We start from the raw sequence: 20,020 nt of genomic DNA on the forward strand, positions 1-20,020 counted from the left end.
CGGCTGGGCCCCGCGGCAGCTGCGGCTGCCGCAGAAGTACAGGTGCCTCTGAGCGCTGCTGCCCAGCAGCCCTCCAGCCGGCGCTGTCCGAGCAGGCCCCACGCCCCTCTCCCGCCTCCCGCAGGCCTCCTTCCCGCCCTGCCAAATGCAGGCCGCCGCCCTCCCTGAGGAGATCCGTTGGCTCCTGGAAGGTAACGCCCTGGCCCAGCCCCAGGTCCCCTGACTGACCCCTCTGGAGGTCCAGTGCTGGGCTGAAGACAGGGAAGGAGACACCAGTGCCGCCCAGTGCCAGGCTTTCTTATCAACTCCATCACCTTCTAGAACCTTCTTAACCCCCCAAAGTCTGTTTTCCATTGGCCCACTTCTGGGGGGCCCTGTCGCTCCCTTGAGTTCCACACTTTCTTTCTCCTCAGGAGGTCTCCATCCCTCCACTCGGCCTCCCAGGCCTCTAAGCTCCTGAAGGCCAGGTTCCTGGTCTCCCCTGTGACCTTGCCTGGTTTTCACCTTATCCTGTTCTCCTCAGGACTCCCCCAACATTTGTAGGGTTTCGCCCTCCTCCTTCCTTCCCAGCCCTTACCTCATTGCTTGTCACAGAAGAACTGCACCTTCCTGCATGGAGGTCCCTGAGGCTTTCAAGGGGGCTGTGAAGGGCTCATGCTTCCTGTGGACCAAGCCTGGTGTTACGTGGGTGTTTGTCAGTGCAAAACCTAGGGCTTCCCTTTGCCAGCCTGCCACTTATAGGGGTGTCATTGTCCTACCCAAGACAGACCCATACTCAGTGTTACATTCCTTTCTTTTCTAGAAGTGTCTGTGATGGGGTTACCTTCAGCCATAATGTCTAAGCAGTCCTTTAAAGAGTTAAAGCCATACTGTAAGCACATACTTCTAACACTCCAAAGAGATGCACCCTGATGGGCAGTATCATCTGTTTGGTTCACACAATGAAAGTAATTTTTTTCTTGCTTTCCTGTAACTGACCTTTTAGGGAGGACAGAGGCCTGGAATCTGCAATTGCATAAGGGTCCCAGGAGGAAACTGTTCAGAATTAAGCCTTTTGGCATCTCAGTGATACACTTGACACATATTTAACAGATGGCCTACTTTGGGCAGGTCATACTTTTGGCAAACTGTACTTTTTTTTTTTTCAGTTTCTCTCAATTTAATTGGTTTTATATCTCCATTATCTTGTTATCTTAGTATAAATGCCTCCTAATCAAATATTTGGCAAGTCCTTTTGGTTTCTGTTTGAAGCACAGTTTCTATTCTGGATTGCTTCTCTGTAAGAGCTGTCAACTAGGTATTTCTTTTGACGGGAGGTTTCTAACATCCATTTTGCTTGTAACTGGGGTAAATTCTAAACTTCAGGAGTAGAAAACTATTTGTAGGGCAAAATAACATCATCTGGGTATCTGAGAAGAAGAAATCCAGCTGTTCCCTCTGCTGTTAGTTCAGTATTAGACTTGTAAAGGAAGGCTGTAATTGTTTTTGGTTTTCAGGAGAGAAGGAATGGTGGCAAGAAGTTCAATTCTGCCCTTGCATTTTAAAGATATAAAGTGATCCTTTTTATTGGTATCTGTCATTCAGTGAGAAGAAACCTATTTTACAAGCTTGTTAAATAATACTTCAGGGGCTGGGGTTGTGGCTCAGCGGTAGAGTGCTTGCCTGGCATGTGCAAGGCCCTGAGTTCGATCCTCAGCACTACATTAAAAATAAATAAAATAAAGGCATGAAAAATACTTGCAGCTTTGGTAGAAAATTTCTTTATGTTTTCAGAGGCTTGCAATGATAGCTACTCCTTCAACATTTTTGATGTGAAGTTCCTTATTGTTCAAAACTGACACTTTGGTAAACAACTCATTTCTGCACCTGCCACCTTCCTTTAGTTTAGATTATTTTCTTGTTAGCTGACTGTTTTTAATTGAAGTCTTCAGATCTCCTTCTAAAGCAGAACCTTTGTTTGCTGACAAGTAGAGCAGGGTATGAATGGAGATTAATTGCATGTCACATACTTCTGTATCAAACTTGCTGTGTCTTAACAATCTCTGTTGGTGCTCAGGTCTTTAGATTATATGGAGGAGTCTGAGATTAAATTTTAAGGAACTTCATTGGTTCATGTATTTCTTTAAGACTGTTTTTTTAAGCTCTCAATTATAGTCTTGAATCTGAAGAAGAGCAAAATATACAATGAGATTCAATCAATGATTCTGTTGAAAAATGTTAGAAGAACATGTTTTTGAAAGGTTTTTGTAATAATAGCAACATATTAGTTACAGGGTTTTTTTTTTGTGTGTGTGTGTGTTTTTTTGTTTTGTTTTTTTGGGACACAGTCTGTGGTGCAGGCCATCAGAATTATTCATTATGTTACAAATAATTTGTGGATACTAGAAACCCCAAAAGGGGGCTGGGGATGTGGCTCAAGCGGTAGCGTGCTCGTCTGGCATGCATGCGGCCCAGGTTCGATCCTCAGCACCACATACAAACAAAGATGTTGTGTCAGCCGAGAACTAAAAAATAAATATTAAAAAATTCTTTCTTTCTCTCTCTCTCTCTCTTTAAAAAAAAAAAGAAAAAAAAAGAAACCCCAAAAGGTCATTAATTTGATGTCTGTTGTTGTTTACTTGTTTCCCCCACCATACACATTTTAAGGTTAACTATTGATGATTAGAAAATATGTAGGTCTTGATTGTTGTATAGTCACTCAGTGGCCGGGAGTCACAGGATGTGAGAGCTGCAGCTCTGCTGCGGGCACATGGCTGTGGGGGTGGAGTTTCCGCAATGAATTACTACTTTCATAAACCAAGGCATAAGCATTTGCACAATGATTTAACACTGGCCATCATAGCCATAACTTAAGCATTTATTTATTTATAACTACACAAGCATAAATGACAGGGGCATTTTTTGACATAATGTGTGTGCTTTTAAAAATAAAATATGTAAAGCCCTGTAAAAGGTTTACACCGAAATTTTGTATAATTAAGAAGGGAACAGAAATTCTGAAGGTCTAACATTAATTTTGTTTAAAAATTTTTTAACACGTGACAATGTCTCATTTGACCTAGAAACCACACTTCTAGGAATTCTCTTACTGAAATTAGATGATACAAAGTATATGCTCAAGGGTCTATCCCAAGTATCCATGAGTTGGGAAAGGCAGGGTGATGGTTGAATGAATTATGAGACATGTATCTTTTGGAATACTTTACAACCATTAAAAATAATGCAGTGGATTGATTTACCTATTTGTTTATAGATAATGTCCATGGCATGTTTTAAAGACTAAAAAGCAAGATGCATGTAGTATATATAATATTCCATTTTTTGTTTGAAAACAAAAGGCAAAAACCAAAGAAGTTGGGTGTGATAGTGCAGGCCTAAAATCCCAGCAGCTCTAGGGTTTGAGGCAGAAGGATTGCAAATTCAAGGCCAGCCTCAGTAACTTAGTGAGATTCTCAGTAATTTAGTAAGACCTTATGTCAAAATAAAAAATAAAAAGGACTGGGGATGTAGCTCATTTGTACAGTGCTCCTGGGTTCCATCCCAGTACCAAACAAACAAAGTTTCTATATTTAAATTAGAAAAAAAGGGGCTGGGGTTGTAGCTCAGTAGTAGAGAACTTGCCTAGCACATGCGAGGCACTTGGTTCGATCTTCATCACCACATAATAAATAAATAAATAAATAAATAAATAAATAAATAAATGTTTAAAAATATTAGGAAAAACCCCCAAAGTCCCATATAGTATGTTTGTATATGCCTAGGAAGAAGTATCTATCTATCTATCTATATAATACACACACATGTATACATATGTATACGTCTATATATATGTATATATGCATGTATATGTGTACACACACATATATCTCAAGCTGTTAACATTGTTTTCTTTAGGAGGAGAGTGAGAGTTTTGGGGGTGGATTTTTATTAATTTTTATTTCATACATCTTCATGTTGTTTGAATTGTGACAATGACCATGTATTAATTTTGCAATCCATGGAAAAAGCAACCAGTAAGGTATTTAGCCAGTAAGGTAATTTTTAAAAAAGGAACAAACAAAAAACACCTAGGAATTCAGAGATGTGAGAATGCTAAAAATGATTAGCCACTTTGCAGTTGTGTCTTTCTGTTTAACCCTGGGAATTCTTTCTTGGATTTTTGGCAAATTTCAAAGCAGTGAGCACTTCTAGAGCAACTCAGGAAACAGCATCTTCAGATAGACTTTGTCAAGCTCTCATATAGAAATAGGAACTAGTCCCATATCAGCAAACAAGCACCTTATAGATAAGCAAAATAAAAGACATCTTCTGCTTTATTGAAAGAGGAGGAAATATTGAGGTCTGTTTTCAAATAATCAGGCTACAGATGTAGAAGTTATCTTTTTGTTTTTGTTTTGTGATAGCCACCCTGCAAACAAAAACAGTGGAACACTGCCAACTTGCTAATCTTTGTTCCATGGATATAAACATAATCAGTTTCTTCTTCCTGGTCTTTCTAGTCTTATGTTTTGAAGTCAGAAGCAAAGAAGGAAAGTATGAAGGAAGTGGAATAGATATTCCTGCTGACTTTACCTTGATAACGGATAGATCCCAACTGCTTACCTAATACCTACATCCTACTTGAAATATGGATTTGAGCCAAAATAATATCAATAACTTGGCTGCATATAGTAGCAAGCGCTGCGCTAACACTGATTCTGATATGCCTATGGTTACTTATTTTTAAACTTCCTTGGAAAGAAGCAGTCATTAATCATTTCCTTCCAGATTGTTCTCCAGATTTGCACTGGTCGACACAGTCAACCATAAAATCCTTTTCAATATAATAAAACTCCAACTACGGGGAACCTGCAGGAGTAAGTCACTCTGGGTAGCTAAGATTCTCTTTAAGCACCTTAATTTTTCTTGGAAATATTTGTAACTAATTCTCTAAAAATGCATTAGGAACTTTTCTTACTTCTTCAACCAACCAGTCTATTTTTTTTTAAATATTTATTTATTTTTTTTAGTTTTCGGCAGACACAACATCTTTATTTGTATGTGGTGCTGAGGACCGAACCCAGCGCCGTGTGCATGCCAGGCGAGCGGGCTACTGCTTAAGCCACATCCCCAACCAGTCTATTATTAAAATGGACTTTGTCTGAACACTTTTTAATTCAGAGTAGTTTGTTTTCTCAGATTTTAGAGAGAAGTGTGGAGTTGTTCAGGAATGCTGTCCAGTTGACTCTGGACAGCTTTGTGACTATGTCTGCTTTATTTATTTATTTTCTTAGTGCTGGGGATTGAAGACAGGGCCTCCTGGATGCTATACATGTGCTCTACCACAGAGATGTATCCCAACATGTTTTATGTTTTTGTTTTTTGTCCTTTATTCCCTGCTGTTAGGCGGAGACCTATCACTTTCCCCTGTTATCTTATCTGCAACCCCAGCTTTCTGCAACCTCAGATAACCAAGTTTGTTGGAAGTAAGTTATGTGTAAAAGAAGGTATAAATGGCATTCTTGATGGGACAAAGTACCCAAACCTTCAGGGCTGGGCTTTGTGACATGCATTTTGGACATTTCATCTTTTTTGCTTAATTTTTAATACTGAGTTATCTTCCAGATATTTGAGATTATTGGTTGGTTGAATTCTGAAAGTCTAGATATGCCTATAGTTTTCTTCTTTTTTAATGTTAATTTTTCTTTATAAAAGAGGTAATGTTCATTATAGAAAATCTAGAAAACACAATAGTACATACAATCACCCATAGTTAGCAATTTCTAAATTTCCATGCATTTCTTTCAATTTTTATTATATGTACATTCTTTAAAACTTGGGACTTAGATGTTGTTGTTGTTGTTTTGCATTGAGCTGGGGATTGAACTCAGGGTGCTCTACCACTAAGCTACATTCCCATCCCTTATTTGTTTATTTAGTTGTAGATGGACACAATACCTTTATTTTGTTTATTTTTATGTGGTGCCGGGATTGAACCCAGTGGTCCCCATCCCTTAATTTTTATTTGGAGATGAGGTCTGCTAAATTACTCCAGCTGGCCTTGAATTTTTGGTCCTCCTGCTTCAGCTTCCCATGTGTTACCGGGATTTCACAACCATGCCTGGCAAAAATTGGGACATACAGTGTGTATACCTTTATATACTGATTTTTCCACTCACAATTTTTCACTATTATCTCTTGAGCATTTTCTTAGGTCATTGCTATGGATGGTCTGAATGTTGATCACCGATTTGCTGGTATTAGAAGGTGGGGCCTTTGAGAGGTATTGAACTCTCATGAATAGGATGAGTAGCTTTATAAAAGAGCCCCCAAGAACTGCCCCGTGCCTTCCACCATCAGAGAACTCAGCCAGAAGTGCCACCTGTGAATCTATAAGTAGGCCTTTACCAGACGTCAAATCTGCAAGCACCTTGAGCTTTGGACTTCCCACTCTCTAAAATTATGAAAAATAAATTTGCTTATAAACTACCCAGTTTGTAGTGTTATAGCATCCTGAATGGACTAAACAATCATTAAATGTGCCTCCCCCACCTTTGAGTGATTTAGAAGTCAAATTCTATTTTTATTCCAATGGTAGTTTTACCCTTAATGGCTTAAAAAATAATTGAACAATTAATAATGAAGCACCATCTTTTTCTTTCTCTGAATGTAAAATGTAAACTTTCTGATATGAGATTTTAGACCCAGAGAATTATTAGTGTTTTATTATGCGTATTATATTACAAGAATATTTTTGATGTTTGCACATTCACATATTTTAAAACCATAGTTATAATAACATTTTCCTTTCTAACTTGTTAATTGCTTACTTTTTGTACTGCAGCCTTTTCATTCTTGAACTCTTTATTTTGTTTCAAATGTTTAGACTGTGCTGTATAATATAAGAGCCACTAGTTCATATGGCTATTTAGATTTAAATAAACCAAAGTGAAATAAAACACAAAAATTTAATTCCTCAGTTGCACTAGTTACATTTTCAGCTGCTCACTAGCTACATTTTCAGCTACAACACAGTGATTACTGTATTGGACAGCATATGAAGTTCTGGTAATAATTATCTGGAAAATAATAACTGAACCCTCTTAATCTGTGGACTTAGGTCTTCCTTTGACTTGGGGAGGTTTTCTTCTATTATTATGCTTCTCCTCTGTCTGGGGTTTATATCATACCTATGTTAGACCCCTGATCTGCTCATTGTGGTTTTACATTCACTATTTCTTTTTTTTTAAAGTTTACATGTATTTTTTCCTCATCATTTTTGTGTCCTTTTCATTACACCTATAAACTTTGGTTCATACATGTAATAACTTTTTGAATGTTGTTAAGAAATTTTTTTCACATTCTGTTATTTAATAGTAAATCGGCTACAGGCAGAGACATTTTCTCTAGTTCTTCAAGTGGCTGTGTGTGTGTGTATGTGTGTGTGTGTGTGTGTGTGTGTGTCTGTGAATTGAACCCAGGGCCTTGCACATGCTAGACCAGTGCTCTACCTTGGAGCTACATCTCCAAGTCTTCTTTTTGAATTTTCTTGTTTTCTAATGGTCCTATGTATTTTCTCTGTGTGCAGTTTGCCTTCTTTCAAATCCTGACTGCCATTTTCTTATTGCCTGTTTGATCCTGGGCTTCAGTTTCTTCATCTATTAAAAAGGGACTAATATTAGTACCCATCGCATAAAATTCATATGAAAAATAAAGCAATGAATATTTGAAAAGGACTTAGAACAATATTTGGCACATATTAAATACCATATGAGTGTATGATAAATAAAAATTTAAAATATATTTAAATCTAGAAGTCCTCTTGATGCCTGCCCCTGGTAACCTTGACACGGCATTTTCTTACATTGTTGGTCCATCCTTGCTTTTGAACATTAGGGGAGAGTTGTAAAGACTCTTTTAAGGTCTCCTCCATTTCTTTCCTTTAGAGTCTAGTGATCATTTCTATGAGACACTTTATGGAGGAAGGAAAGACAAAGATAGCTTCATTGCTTTTGTTGTTACCTTGCCTGCAATTAACTGAATTTCCTTTGCTCTTAAAAAGTCCCAAACATATACTTTTTCTATTCTAATATTTCAATTGAAATTTGTTTTGTAATAGAATTCTTCTTTGAGGTGGCACTTGAAATTCTTCTTAGTCTGTTCTTATAGGACTGAGCATATGTCAGGAGAGAGATGTGCTTCTTTCCTTCTTATAGAACACTTGGTTTTCTGTATGTGTGTAAGAATATTATTTTTGCATTAATTATAAATTGGAAAAAAGGAAAAGTTAATTCTTCGCCCTTCTCTTTTGTTTTCTAAAATTTAAAAGAAAAATGGTGGAAATATTTGAAATTTATCCTGGGTACAACTGAGATGTTAGGTGGGCTGTCCAAGCCTTTTGATCTCTAGATGAGATCTTCCTGTGGTAGCCCATAGTTTTTCTCAAGATCCAGGTAATTCTCAAGGAGCATGATTCTCAAGGTCACCCTTTCTTCCAGCTCCCAGGTTCTATGTGTGCTCTCTGTCTTGGGTTGGGTAGGACTAAACCAGAGGCTGCCAAATGGGGGTGATTTTACCCCTCTGGCAACTTTTGACAACATCTGGAGATGATTTGGTTGTTAACACTGGGGAGGGTTCTACTGGCATCTAGTGGGTAGAGGCTAAGTATGCTGCTAAATCTCCCACAATACAGAGGACAGGCCCTACTCCCCAGCAAAAAATTACTCAGTCCAAATTGTCAATCATGCTGAGATTGAGAAACCCTGGCCTACCTATATCATCTTCCTCAGTTTTTACAAAAAGCTACTCAACATGAAGTTTCTGAGTGTAGAAGACATCACTGGAGATTTAGGGGGCACAGAGAGAGGGAGGAGGGGTTTATATTGCAGTTGTGCAAATGATTTCAACTTGAGCATTAGGCATTCCTGTTCCTAAGCACCCTCAGCTACCCCCATTATCGGAGTGTATCCTCAGGCTCCACCGGCTCTAGTTCCTGGGCTTATGCTTTCTCCTTGCCACTTTCCCCTTTATCCTCTGTAGAGCATAACACTCCTTGACACAAGAAAAAGCAGTTTAGCTATTTGTTTAGTCGTTTAGATTTTCACCAATACCCACACACAGCAAAACAAGTTATTTTCCCAAACAATGACAATTCTTTCCCCAAGAGAAATTCCAAAGCAAGCTATTAAGATAACATTTTTACTTGATTTCATAAATGTAATACCTAAACAATTTTTAATCATTTTAAATATAGGAAAAATAAGATAAATTTCAAGTTTTACCATCACCCGAGAATCTTAACATATTGACATAGCTATTGTAGATCTAATTTTTTCACGTTATAAACCATTACACCCTACAGAAATCCTATAATTTCTGCTACATTTATTCATATTTATTTCCCCTGTGTTTCCAAGTTCATTGCTTGCTTTTCTGGTTTGTCAGTGGTACATTATAGGTTAGGTGATTATAACAGATGGCTTCTCAGGTTTGGAGTCTTTGAGTTCCACCATTTAATTTTATTATCCAGTTTTTATGTGAGAGAGAGGACAGGAAGAGAGTGGTCTTAACATCCAGAGAGTAAGTCTCACTGGAGACAAATGGCTTTGATAAAGTAATTTATGCATTACCAAAATTCTCATCTGGGGTCTCCTCCTTACATTGTTGACATTATGATGTAAATGTGTTATGGGAAAATAAAGCTTTTCTTCACACAATAGGAGCTTTACTAAAATGTATCTAGTAGCACATATTTATACTTAATTAAACCAACACTATGGTAGGGCTGGAATTAAGGGACTGTTTATTATAAATCAAAAATGACAAGTGTGCTGGGGTACTTAAATAGTTATAGAAACTTATCTAACTACACTTTATTTTATTACTTTACAATAAAATTTTTAAAATTAATTTTGATGCTGGGGATTGAATGTAGTGCCTTGCATATGCCAGGCAAGCACTCTACTACCTAGCTACATCCCCTGTCCCTTAACTGCATTTTAATAAATTTCTTTAAAATCATACCCCCTTTAATTTTTCCTTCCTGATAACTTTTTGTGTGAGCCCCTTTATTCATTGTCTTCCTTCCTTCTTTCCTCCCTCCCCCTTTCATTTTTCTTCTTTCCTTCTCAGTACTTTATCAATTTATGATTTACATACATAAAATGCACTCATCTTAAATGTGACAACTGGGGGGCTTTAACGTACCTGTGTGTCTGTGTGACCACCTCCCAGATAGAGATATAAATGTTTCCATTGTTCTAGAAAGTTTTCTTTACTGTCAGAACTTCTCCCTGGAGCTCATCGTTATTCTGACTGCTGTCATAATAGATTAGTTTTGCAGTTATGGAACTTCGTACAATCGATATGGACTCTTGGTCTCTCTTCAACAGAATGTTTCTGAGATTTATTCATGTGCATATGGGTTTATTCTTTTTTGCAAAGTAGTATCCCACTGTGTGAATATTCCACAGTTTATTTACCTGTTCTGATGATGGTCATTGAGTTGTTTTCAGGTTTTGGCTGTTATGAATATAGCTGCTATGAGCATTTTTATATAACTCATGTTGTGAACATAAACACTAATTTCTCTTGGATAAATATCTAGGAGTGGAATTACTGGGTTATAGGGCAAGTGTGTGGTAAGCCCTAAGTAATTTTCCAAAGAGTACCTATTTTACACCAACACAAAGCAATATCTGAGTGTTCCAGTTGCTCCATATTTTTATTAACATTTGGTATTATAGTCTTTCTACAAAAATAACTCAGATATACTTTTATTGTGCCATATTTATATAACATCAATATGTAGAGCATTTTTTAACATAGCTGTTTTTAGAGACTTCTCCATGTGAATCAATCTATCTACTTCCAATCTCCTGTGTGTGTGTGTACATATTTAAACACAGCACAGTATTTGTCAATGTGCTTAGCTATTCTTCTATTAATGGATGTTTACATTGTTTCCAAATTTTCTCATTTCCACAGTGCTGTAGAGAACATCTCCATCAATGTATCTTTGTGTACACATGCAAATATTTCTATAGATTTCTAGACTTTCAAATGAAGGTTGCTGAAGTTCTAATGCTGGATTTCTAGGCTGGCTGCTAGTTAAAACTTCATCTCAGAACTCTCTATGTTTTGTTTCTGTGTTTTGTTTTCTCTGTGTTTTGAGTACATAGGTATTTTCATTATTTCCTCTACAGGAGTTGGAAGGAGAATTAAAAATATAAACACCACATGGTTCTTGGGTCACGGGGCACAAACAGTCAGCAGGTAGAAGCCAACCACAGCCAGAACATGCTGACACTCCATTGTATGCTGACAACTTCCTGCAAGTTAAAACAAAGCTGGTGTGTATGATTTTAGCCTTGACAACTTTGTTTTATCTCAACAAAAGGCCAAAAGATATGCCTAGAGAATGACAATCAGTTTTCAAATCAAAAATTTAATGTAAACTTTTAAAACAAATTCTAACTAAAGTGAAAGTCGTTATCCCCTACAATAGTACATTTTATTTAATGGACAAGACACGGTTTCCATGAATGCTTCCATTAAGGAGGCAGAAAAATTAAACACTAAGGTTTTAGAGGTTGGATTTTAGTGGGATAGGTAAGAGTGGCTGCATAAATCTTAATGGTCTGATAACTTCAGGGAACCTCTGACAAGAAAACAGAAACTATACAGTTTTTGTTTCCACCAGAAGCTGCCAGTGAGATTGATAAAAGTTGAATTATTAATTAGCCTGTTCTCTGTAAAAGAGCAATATGTAACTTAAAGGGGTAGTTGTGACAATTAAACATATAGAACACCAGTCACCATGGAATGAAAATTTCTACTATTTTCAAGGTGAAGATTGTTTTGGTTTGCAGGTGTGGTTTGCTCAGCATGGTAAGATGGGAAGGCATTCCAGTTACTAGGAAGGCTCTTGCTGTCAGCAGTTCACTAGTGAAAGTCCTGAGGATGATGCAAACAGATCCTGTCACCACGCCCAGCATCCTCAGCACAGAGGGCCCTGGTTGGCCGCGAGAGCCCATCCTCCCCTTGGTCTTCTCCCAACAAATCTTTCTTAGGCCTCCTCTTCCCTTAGTGTCCCATTTCCATCCTGGAGAGTTATTGTCTGTATCTAAGGCTTTAACTACTTCAAGTGAAACAACATGAATTAAACATTTTCCTTTTAATTAGAAGAAAATTTTAGCTATCGCTGAAAATTTAAGAGAAGATGAGGCTGAAATAGCATTCTACTCCTATTATTATTATTCAATGGTACTGGGTATTGAACCCAGGGGTGCTTAACCACTGAGTCACATCCTCAGCCTTTTTATTTTTAGTATTTATTTTTTAGTTAAAGGTGGACACAATACCTTTATTTTATTCATTTATATGTGGTGCTGAGGATCGAACCCAGGGCCTCACGTATGCTAGGTGAGCGCTCTACCGCTGAGCCACAACACTGGCCCTCCTCAGTCCTTGTTTATATCTTACTTAGAAATAGGGTCTTACTGAGTTGCTTAGGGCCTCACTAAGTTGTTGAGGCTGCCTTTGAACTTGTGATTCTCCTGCCTCAGCCTCCCAAGCCACTAGGATTACAGGCCTGTGCCACTGTACCTGGTTCCTAATATTATTTTTAAATAAATAAATAGATTCTTTTTCCAGTGTTCATTTAAGTATTTTCTAATGGAAACAATGTTTTAATATTTTGTTATTATTATTATTATTATTATTGATATGGAGTTTCATTGTGTTGCCCAGGTTGACCTTGTACTCCTGGGCTCAAGTGATCCTTCTGCCTCAGTTTCCAGAGGAGCTGGTACTAATAATGTATGCAATCATGTATGGCTTTTTTAGAAACAATATTTTTTAGGCTGTGTTTTTTAGGCAGATTCCAAGACTAGCCCTATTCTTTTCCTTTTTTTTTTTGTGGTGCTGGGGATCAAACCCAGAGCTTTGCACATGTCAGGCAACATTCTACCACCAAGCTACACCCCCAGCCCTCTTCTTTTAAAAAACTACTTTTTGAGTGTTATAGCTGGAGGAGAGAATGGCTACACCTGTAACATTTTGATGGGGCCTGATCTGCCAACTTGGGCCTCCACAAACTCTGCCTCAGCCTAGGTGTCTCCCTCTTCTCCCATGTGCTTCCTTCTTCCTAGTCGAGGGCACACTCTTTATCTCTCTCCTCTTAACTCCAGGTTCTCAGGGTGGGACTTGTGACTGGGGAATGATCCCAATGGGCAGTGCTGGGAAGGGGTGAGGAGCTACAGAAAACCAGGCTGAGGTTCTGAGGATTAGGGAAGAGATCATTTAAGGCAACAGATGGGAGGATGGTCCTGGGGGGAGATGAGAACCGATGGAGGGAGCCCAAAGGAAGGGAGAACAGAATTGCCACTCCTCTTGTCCCTCTCCTCTTTTCCTCTTCTGCCCTGTCACCTCCAATTCCATCTTCCTGTTGAGAGTGTGGCTACCAATGGGCGAGGAGGTGCTGTGATAAGAAGAGAAGGTCTAGGGGACTGGGTGAGGAATGATGGCATCAGTCAGCAGAGGGTTGTGGAAGTGGAATGAAAATCAAATCAGCAGCAATGAGAGAGAATGCACATTTCTGTGGTCTTGCCCAGCCAGAAGAATCATTCACACTTAAGTAATATTCACAAGTACTTGGAGACTTCTTTTTATGAAAGACAGGACCTGAGATACTTCCCAGTATTAAACTTTGTAAAATCCATTCTGTGGGTTATTTTAACCTGTTTGCACCCATAGACAAAATCTCACATATTTTCTTGGGTGTATTGCCAAATAAAGGCAGAAATTTGTGCTATTCTTCTCAGAAATGTGAGTTCTGCTTTAGTAGTTCGAATACTTTCACAAAAATATCCCCTGTAGGAACACTTTGATTGGTGTTTGGTTGGTGGAATTGTTTTCAACAGCATTTGGCCATTCATCTTGCCTCCAAATAAAAGGTTGATTGAAGCAAACTTTGGAGTTTTAGAAACATATATCAACAAATAACAGTTGTAACTGTTAGGGAACATTGATATATATATATATATATTTTTTCTTTCAGTGAACTTTACTTAGAAAACAAAAAGAGGCCAAATTGATCTTTGAGTAGTTTTTTTAAAAAAGGTCATTTTTCTGCAGATAGACAAAAATAGTAGCCTTGTGAATGGACAAGGTGTCCATGAAACTTAGAGGTTTTGGTGCATCCTGCCAGGTCAGAAAACTTTTTAGCTGGCCTTCGAATCCTTTTAGATGGCAGTTCTTTGCAGGAATATTTTGATTGTATCATACCTCCAGAGTTGCACATGCTCTCTATTCTCTTGTCCTTCCGTCTTCCTGTCCAACTCTGACTTGTTTGCACAGAGGTCTCTAAGCTGCCTGGAAACTGAAGGAGTTTTTGCTTTAGGGCAGCTGTGAATTATAATGGGAAGACACATCCTTGTCAGAGCTGTGTTTCTTTTGAATATGGGATTCAAAATGATCATATATTACCTTTAGTACAAAATACTATATATTGCCACAAGCTTGCCTTCTAGATTAACCTTTCACCTTGCTCTTGACCCTTGTGTTCTGCTTTCCAAGTGAAAGTTTTTTCATTCTCTCCAACTCAACTGTGATTGCTCACCTCTAGACCTTTGCACATGATGTTTTTTGTGCCTGGGCCATTTTTTTTTTCATCCTACCAACTCTCCACCCCAATCTGACTCCCAACAAAGCACATACTTGGCCTGCTAATTTGGAGGTTTCAGATGAAAGATCAATTCTCTGATAGGTCTCCCTTGACCTACCTTCTCTGATAGATTAGGTGCTTCTATCACAAGCCTATACACTAATCATTTCCCATTTTTAATATTTCATATCACAATTTAATCTAATTGTCTATTTAAGCTACATTTTTTGCTAGATTGCAAACTTTTAGGATAGAAATTAGATCTATCTTGGTCACTCTTTCGGTGCTTAGCATATAAAAAGTACTCAATAAATATTTGTTGAAGAATAAATGCACTTAGATAATGTGGCATTGTTTATGACATGGTGTTTTGTTTGTTTGTTTGTTTTGGGGGTACCAGGGATTGAACTCAGGGGCACTCAACCAATGATCCACATCCCCAGCCCTCTTTTGTATTTTATTTAGAGACAGGGTCTCACTGAGTCTCTTAGTGCCTCACCATTGCTGAGGCTGGCTTTGAACTTCTGATCCTTGGGTCTCAGCCTCTAGAGCTGCTGAGATTATAGGCATTGCCACTGCACCCGATTATAGCATGTTTTTGATGTTGTCTTTTTTCTTTGGGACAAGGTCATTTGTACCACGTGATCTTGCTTCCTCCCTAGTTGAAGGTAACTGTGAGCAGACCACATAAGCACCAGTCTTCCAGGGAGTGAGTGCTTTGATGTCTGAAGGGCCTTGGGTGGTTTTTGCAGTTAAGTGGTGCTTTTCATGCTAGGTGTTGCAATTGCAGGGAGCCCAAGGCATCCTGATGTGTCAGGATGTGATATTTATGTTAGAGGAGTTCTTGTTAGTAAAATGTTGATCACTTAATGGAAAAACCCATCAGATAGAATGTTGACCATGGAGGAGATATATTGAGGGACCTTTTAAAATCTCTTCCCTGTTCATTGGTGAGCAGTGTATTCCAAGCAGGCTTCCTCAGGCACTTTTGGGTTAAAATCACTGTGAGACGCATCATCTTCTAAATTGGAGAGAAAATATATTGAGCTGTAATTTTCTTTTCCTTAATGTCTTTATCAAGTTTTGGTATCCAGGTATGCTGGCTTCATAAAAGTGTGAATAATACTAGAGATACAGTCCCTCATATGGCCCTTCCTTTTGATTTGTTTATGTTTTCTATGCTTCTTTATCTAGTAAGCTCATGGACATATTTTTAGAGCAGATTTTTAAAAATCTGATAAGACACATGAAAGAAATTATCTTTTTGTCCTTTTATTCTCCTGAGTATGCCACTTGCAGTGAAAGAACAAATACTAAAATTTTTTAAACACATGACCTCATGAAGCATTTTGAAAGGAAGGTTTTTTTTAAAAAAATTAATTTGAAGTGAAACCTAAAAGGTAAAGTCATAATTAAAATATCAATTTGTCCTTAGTGACATCATTGGAGAGTAGTTATGTCCTATTAATTCCTTTAAACAAATTTACAGACATTTTACTTATGAGAACTTAGGGTGTTTGTTAATTATATCTCAGTAAAACTGGGTTAAGGGAAGAATTTAGTAGAGAGAAATGTTAAGTTCAAAATAATTATGTGTGTGTGTGTGTATGTGTATCATCTATAGGAATAGTGCGCCAGTGTGTATATGTATATAAATATATATTCTACACATGCACACACATTTACATACTATACACACACATACTTGGGAAGCTGAGGAAGGGGATCTCAAGTTTGAGGACAGCCTCAGCAACTTACAGAGAACTTGTCTCAAAATTAAAAGTAAAAAGGACTGGGGATATAGCTCAGTGGTAAATTGTCTCTGTGCTCAATCCCCAGCACCAAAACAATACAAAACGAAAAAACAACAATGTCAAAAAAGGAAAGAACAATTTCAGTAATTCCAGATTTACAGAAAAAATTTAGCAGATAGTATAGAATCTCCCTATTCCTCCTCTTCAGTTTCCCTTATTATTAACATTTTACCTTAGTAGGGCACTTTTGTTATAATTAATGAACCAATACTGACACTAAAATCCAGGGTTGATTTAGTTTTCCTGCTTTTGGCTATTGTCCTTTTTCTGCTCCTGGATTCTAGCCAGGATACTTCATTTAATTTAGTCTCTTTGGGCTCCTTTTGGCTATGACCACTTCCCAGACTTTCCTTGTTTTTGACGACCTTGACATTTTTGAGGAGTACTGGTCAGGCGTATTGTAGAATGCTTCTCTATTAGAGTTTGTCTAGTGCTTTTCTCATGATTTGACCAGAGTTGTGGGGAGGAAGATCATAGAGAAAATGTGCCATTTTTATCACATCATTCAAGGGTGCACACTATCAACATGATTTATGACTTGATGTTGACCTTGAACACCTGGCTGAGGTAGTGTCTGTCAGGTTTCTCCACTGTGAAGTTACTCTTTACTCTCCCGTGCCATACCACACTCCTTGGAAGGAAGTCACTGTGTGCAGCCTACACTTAAGGAGTGGAAGTAATGCTTCCCCCACTCGTTTATTTACATAAATGATTTGGAATTCATCTGCACTGGAGATGTGCCTCCTGTCTTCTGTTTGTTAATTTATCCCATTATGTATTTATATCAGTATGAACTCATGGATACTTATTTTATGCTTAAGGTTATCATCCAATATTTATTTTCTTGCTCAAATTGTTTCAGCTTTGACTATTGGGAGCTCTTTCAGTTGGAAACTGTGCCCCATTTGGCATGTCCCATAAGTGTGTGTACATGTGTGTATTCAGCATTTCTTTTCTTTTTGGATTATAAGATATTCTTGTATATTTCCCACACCTGTCCATAGGTCAGCAATATCCCAGGGAGAATTTGTTTCTTGCATTGAAGATGAAATCAAGATGGGGTTGAAGAGCATCACTCTGTAGAATAATACATGCTTAGCATGCATGAAACACTGGATTCAATCCTCAACACACACACACACACACACACACAAATAAAGAATTCAAGATGTAGGGGCTAGGTGTGCTTCATGGGAAGTCACTTCTTTTAGGCCCTCTCACAAAGAAATATATTTGTGCATAGTAACCCAATCTATATTAACATATCTATAAACCTTTCTATATTTAACTATCTGTATCTCTACAAAGTTATACATGAGTTCTTGCCAATATCTTCAACTCAAATTCATTACCACAAGTTCTAGATTCTTCTCCTTGCTCTTCTTTCTGCTTGATCCCTTCCTTTCCACTCCAGTGGTGAGAAATCTGGCACCTGCCATTCATCATCCTTCTATCAGAATAAACATGTATTGTAATGTAGGAATTGTTAAGCCCACACCCATGGCAGACAACATAATTGATTAGAGTTCAGTATTTATGTGCAGTTTTTTGTGCCTTTAGTTTCATGAACTCTATTCATTTGCAGAGCTGTGTAGCATCTTTCCCCAACCCCTTCAGTGAGGTTATTTCATACATTGTAATACATTTAGGTTATGTTGCTACAGTCTTCATCTACCAACCTGGATTTTTCAAATTTGCAGACATTAAGGACTCAATTTTTGTGTTGCAAAGTTCTATAGGTTTTGACAACTGCATAATATCATGTGTCCTCCAGTACAATATCATAAACTATAGTTTCACTGCCCTAAAAATCCCTGTGCTTCACCTGTTCATCCCTCCTTCGTTCTTGTGAACTCTTGCCAGCCACTGATCTTTTAACTGTCTCTCTGTAGTGCTGTCTTGTCCAGGATGTCATGTCAGGAATCACACAGTGTGTAGCCTTTTCAGATTGACTTTTTGTCTTAGACACATGCATTTACATTCCCTCCATGTCTTGTGTGTGTGTGTGTGTGTGTGTGTGTGTGAATAGATCACTTCTTTAGAATACTGAATCATATTCCATTTTGAATGTGTCATAATTTGAGTATCCAGTCACTTCTTAAGGGACATCTTGGTTGCTTCAGCTTTTGGCAATAATGAATAAAGCTGCTGTAACCATTCATGTACAAGTTCTTGTATGGACACAGATTTTTCCGCTCAATTGTGAAAAATATTTAGGAGTATAACTGCTTGATCTTATGGTAAAATTACATTTAGATTTGTAAGAAACTGCCAAATTGTCTTCTGAAGTGTCTGTCCCACTTTGTAGTTCCATCAACAATGAATGAGAGGTCTTATGGCTCTGTATTTTCATCAGCCCTTGGTATTGTCAGTGTTTTTGGAATTAACTATTATAATGGATATGTTATAATATCTCATTATTGTTTTAATTTGCAATTCCCTAATGGCATAATGAACACCCTTTCATCTGCAATACAAATATACAAATTTAATTTGTATATCTTCTTCTGTGAGGTGTCTGTTGCCCACTTTTTAATTAGGTTGTTTATTTTCTTATTGATTTTAAGCCTTCTTTCTATGTTTTGGATTAAAAACTTGTATCAGGTATGTGTTTTGCATATTTTATCCCAGTCTCTTCACAAATTTTTTCATAGAGCAGAAATTTTCCAATTTAATGAAACTACCTTATTATTATTATTATTATTATCATCATCATCATCAGCAGCAGCAGCAGCAGCATCATGCTTTTTTGGTGTGGCTTCTAAAAACTCATTACCAAACTCAAGGTCATTTGGTTTTCCTCCTGTATTTTTTTCTAAGGTTTTGTAGTTTTCTGTTTTACACTTAGGTCTTGTACACTTTGAGTTAATTTTTGTAAAAGGTATAAGAGTTGGGTCTAGGTTCTTAACTATTATTATTATATTGTTGTTGCTGGTATTATTACTATTTATGTATGAACATCCAGTTGTTTCAGAACAAACTGTTGAACGAGAGTAGCCTCTCTCCACTGAATTGCCTTCGCTTCATTGTCAAAGATCAACTTGGCTGTGTTTGTGTGGTTCTATTTCTGGGCTCTCTGCTCTGTGTCATTGATGTATGTGTCTGTTCTTAAAACAGTTCCACTCTATCTTGATCTCTGTAGCCTGAGAGTAAGTCTTAAAGTCAAGTAATGTCAGAACTCCAACTTTCTTCTTCCTCTTCCTCCTTTTTCTTCAATAAAAATATGCTGTGTGAATTTTTTAACTCTTTAAGGTTTCTTCATGGATATTATTTTAAGTGGCTATGTAGTGTTTTATTATATGAATCTGTAAAAAACCAGTAACCAGTATTAAAAGGGAAAACTTGAGAATATTAGATATCCTAGTTTCATAAATGAAAAATTAAAAGGTCCTGTTAGCATAGAATAAAAATTGAAGGAGGGGTGGGATTGCAAATTATTTTAATTTTCTTTCTTATATCAATTTCTTTGTTTTCCAAATTTTCTACAATGAGTAGCTATCTTTTTTTTTTTTTAATTAGAGGGAAGCAAAAACTTGTTTGTGTTTGTTTTCTAGAGTCTAAG

At 37.5% G+C, this 20,020-nt stretch overlaps 1 protein-coding gene across 1 annotated transcript in view; it reads left to right on the plus strand.

Moving 5' to 3' along the window:
• The first annotated feature begins 6 nt into the window (after positions 1-6).
• Skap1 (src kinase associated phosphoprotein 1) overlaps positions 7-20,020 on the plus strand; it is a 282,423-nt gene continuing 262,409 nt past the window's right edge. The window contains exon 1 of the mRNA XM_015495533.2: positions 7-191. Within this exon, the coding sequence (XP_015351019.2) occupies positions 146-191 (46 nt within the window). The 5' untranslated portion in view covers positions 7-145. The remainder of the gene's footprint in view (positions 192-20,020) is intronic.

This window comes from Marmota marmota, unplaced genomic scaffold (genome assembly GCF_001458135.2).
Source record: "Marmota marmota marmota unplaced genomic scaffold, marMar, whole genome shotgun sequence".
Classification (NCBI taxonomy): domain Eukaryota; kingdom Metazoa; phylum Chordata; class Mammalia; order Rodentia; family Sciuridae; genus Marmota; species Marmota marmota.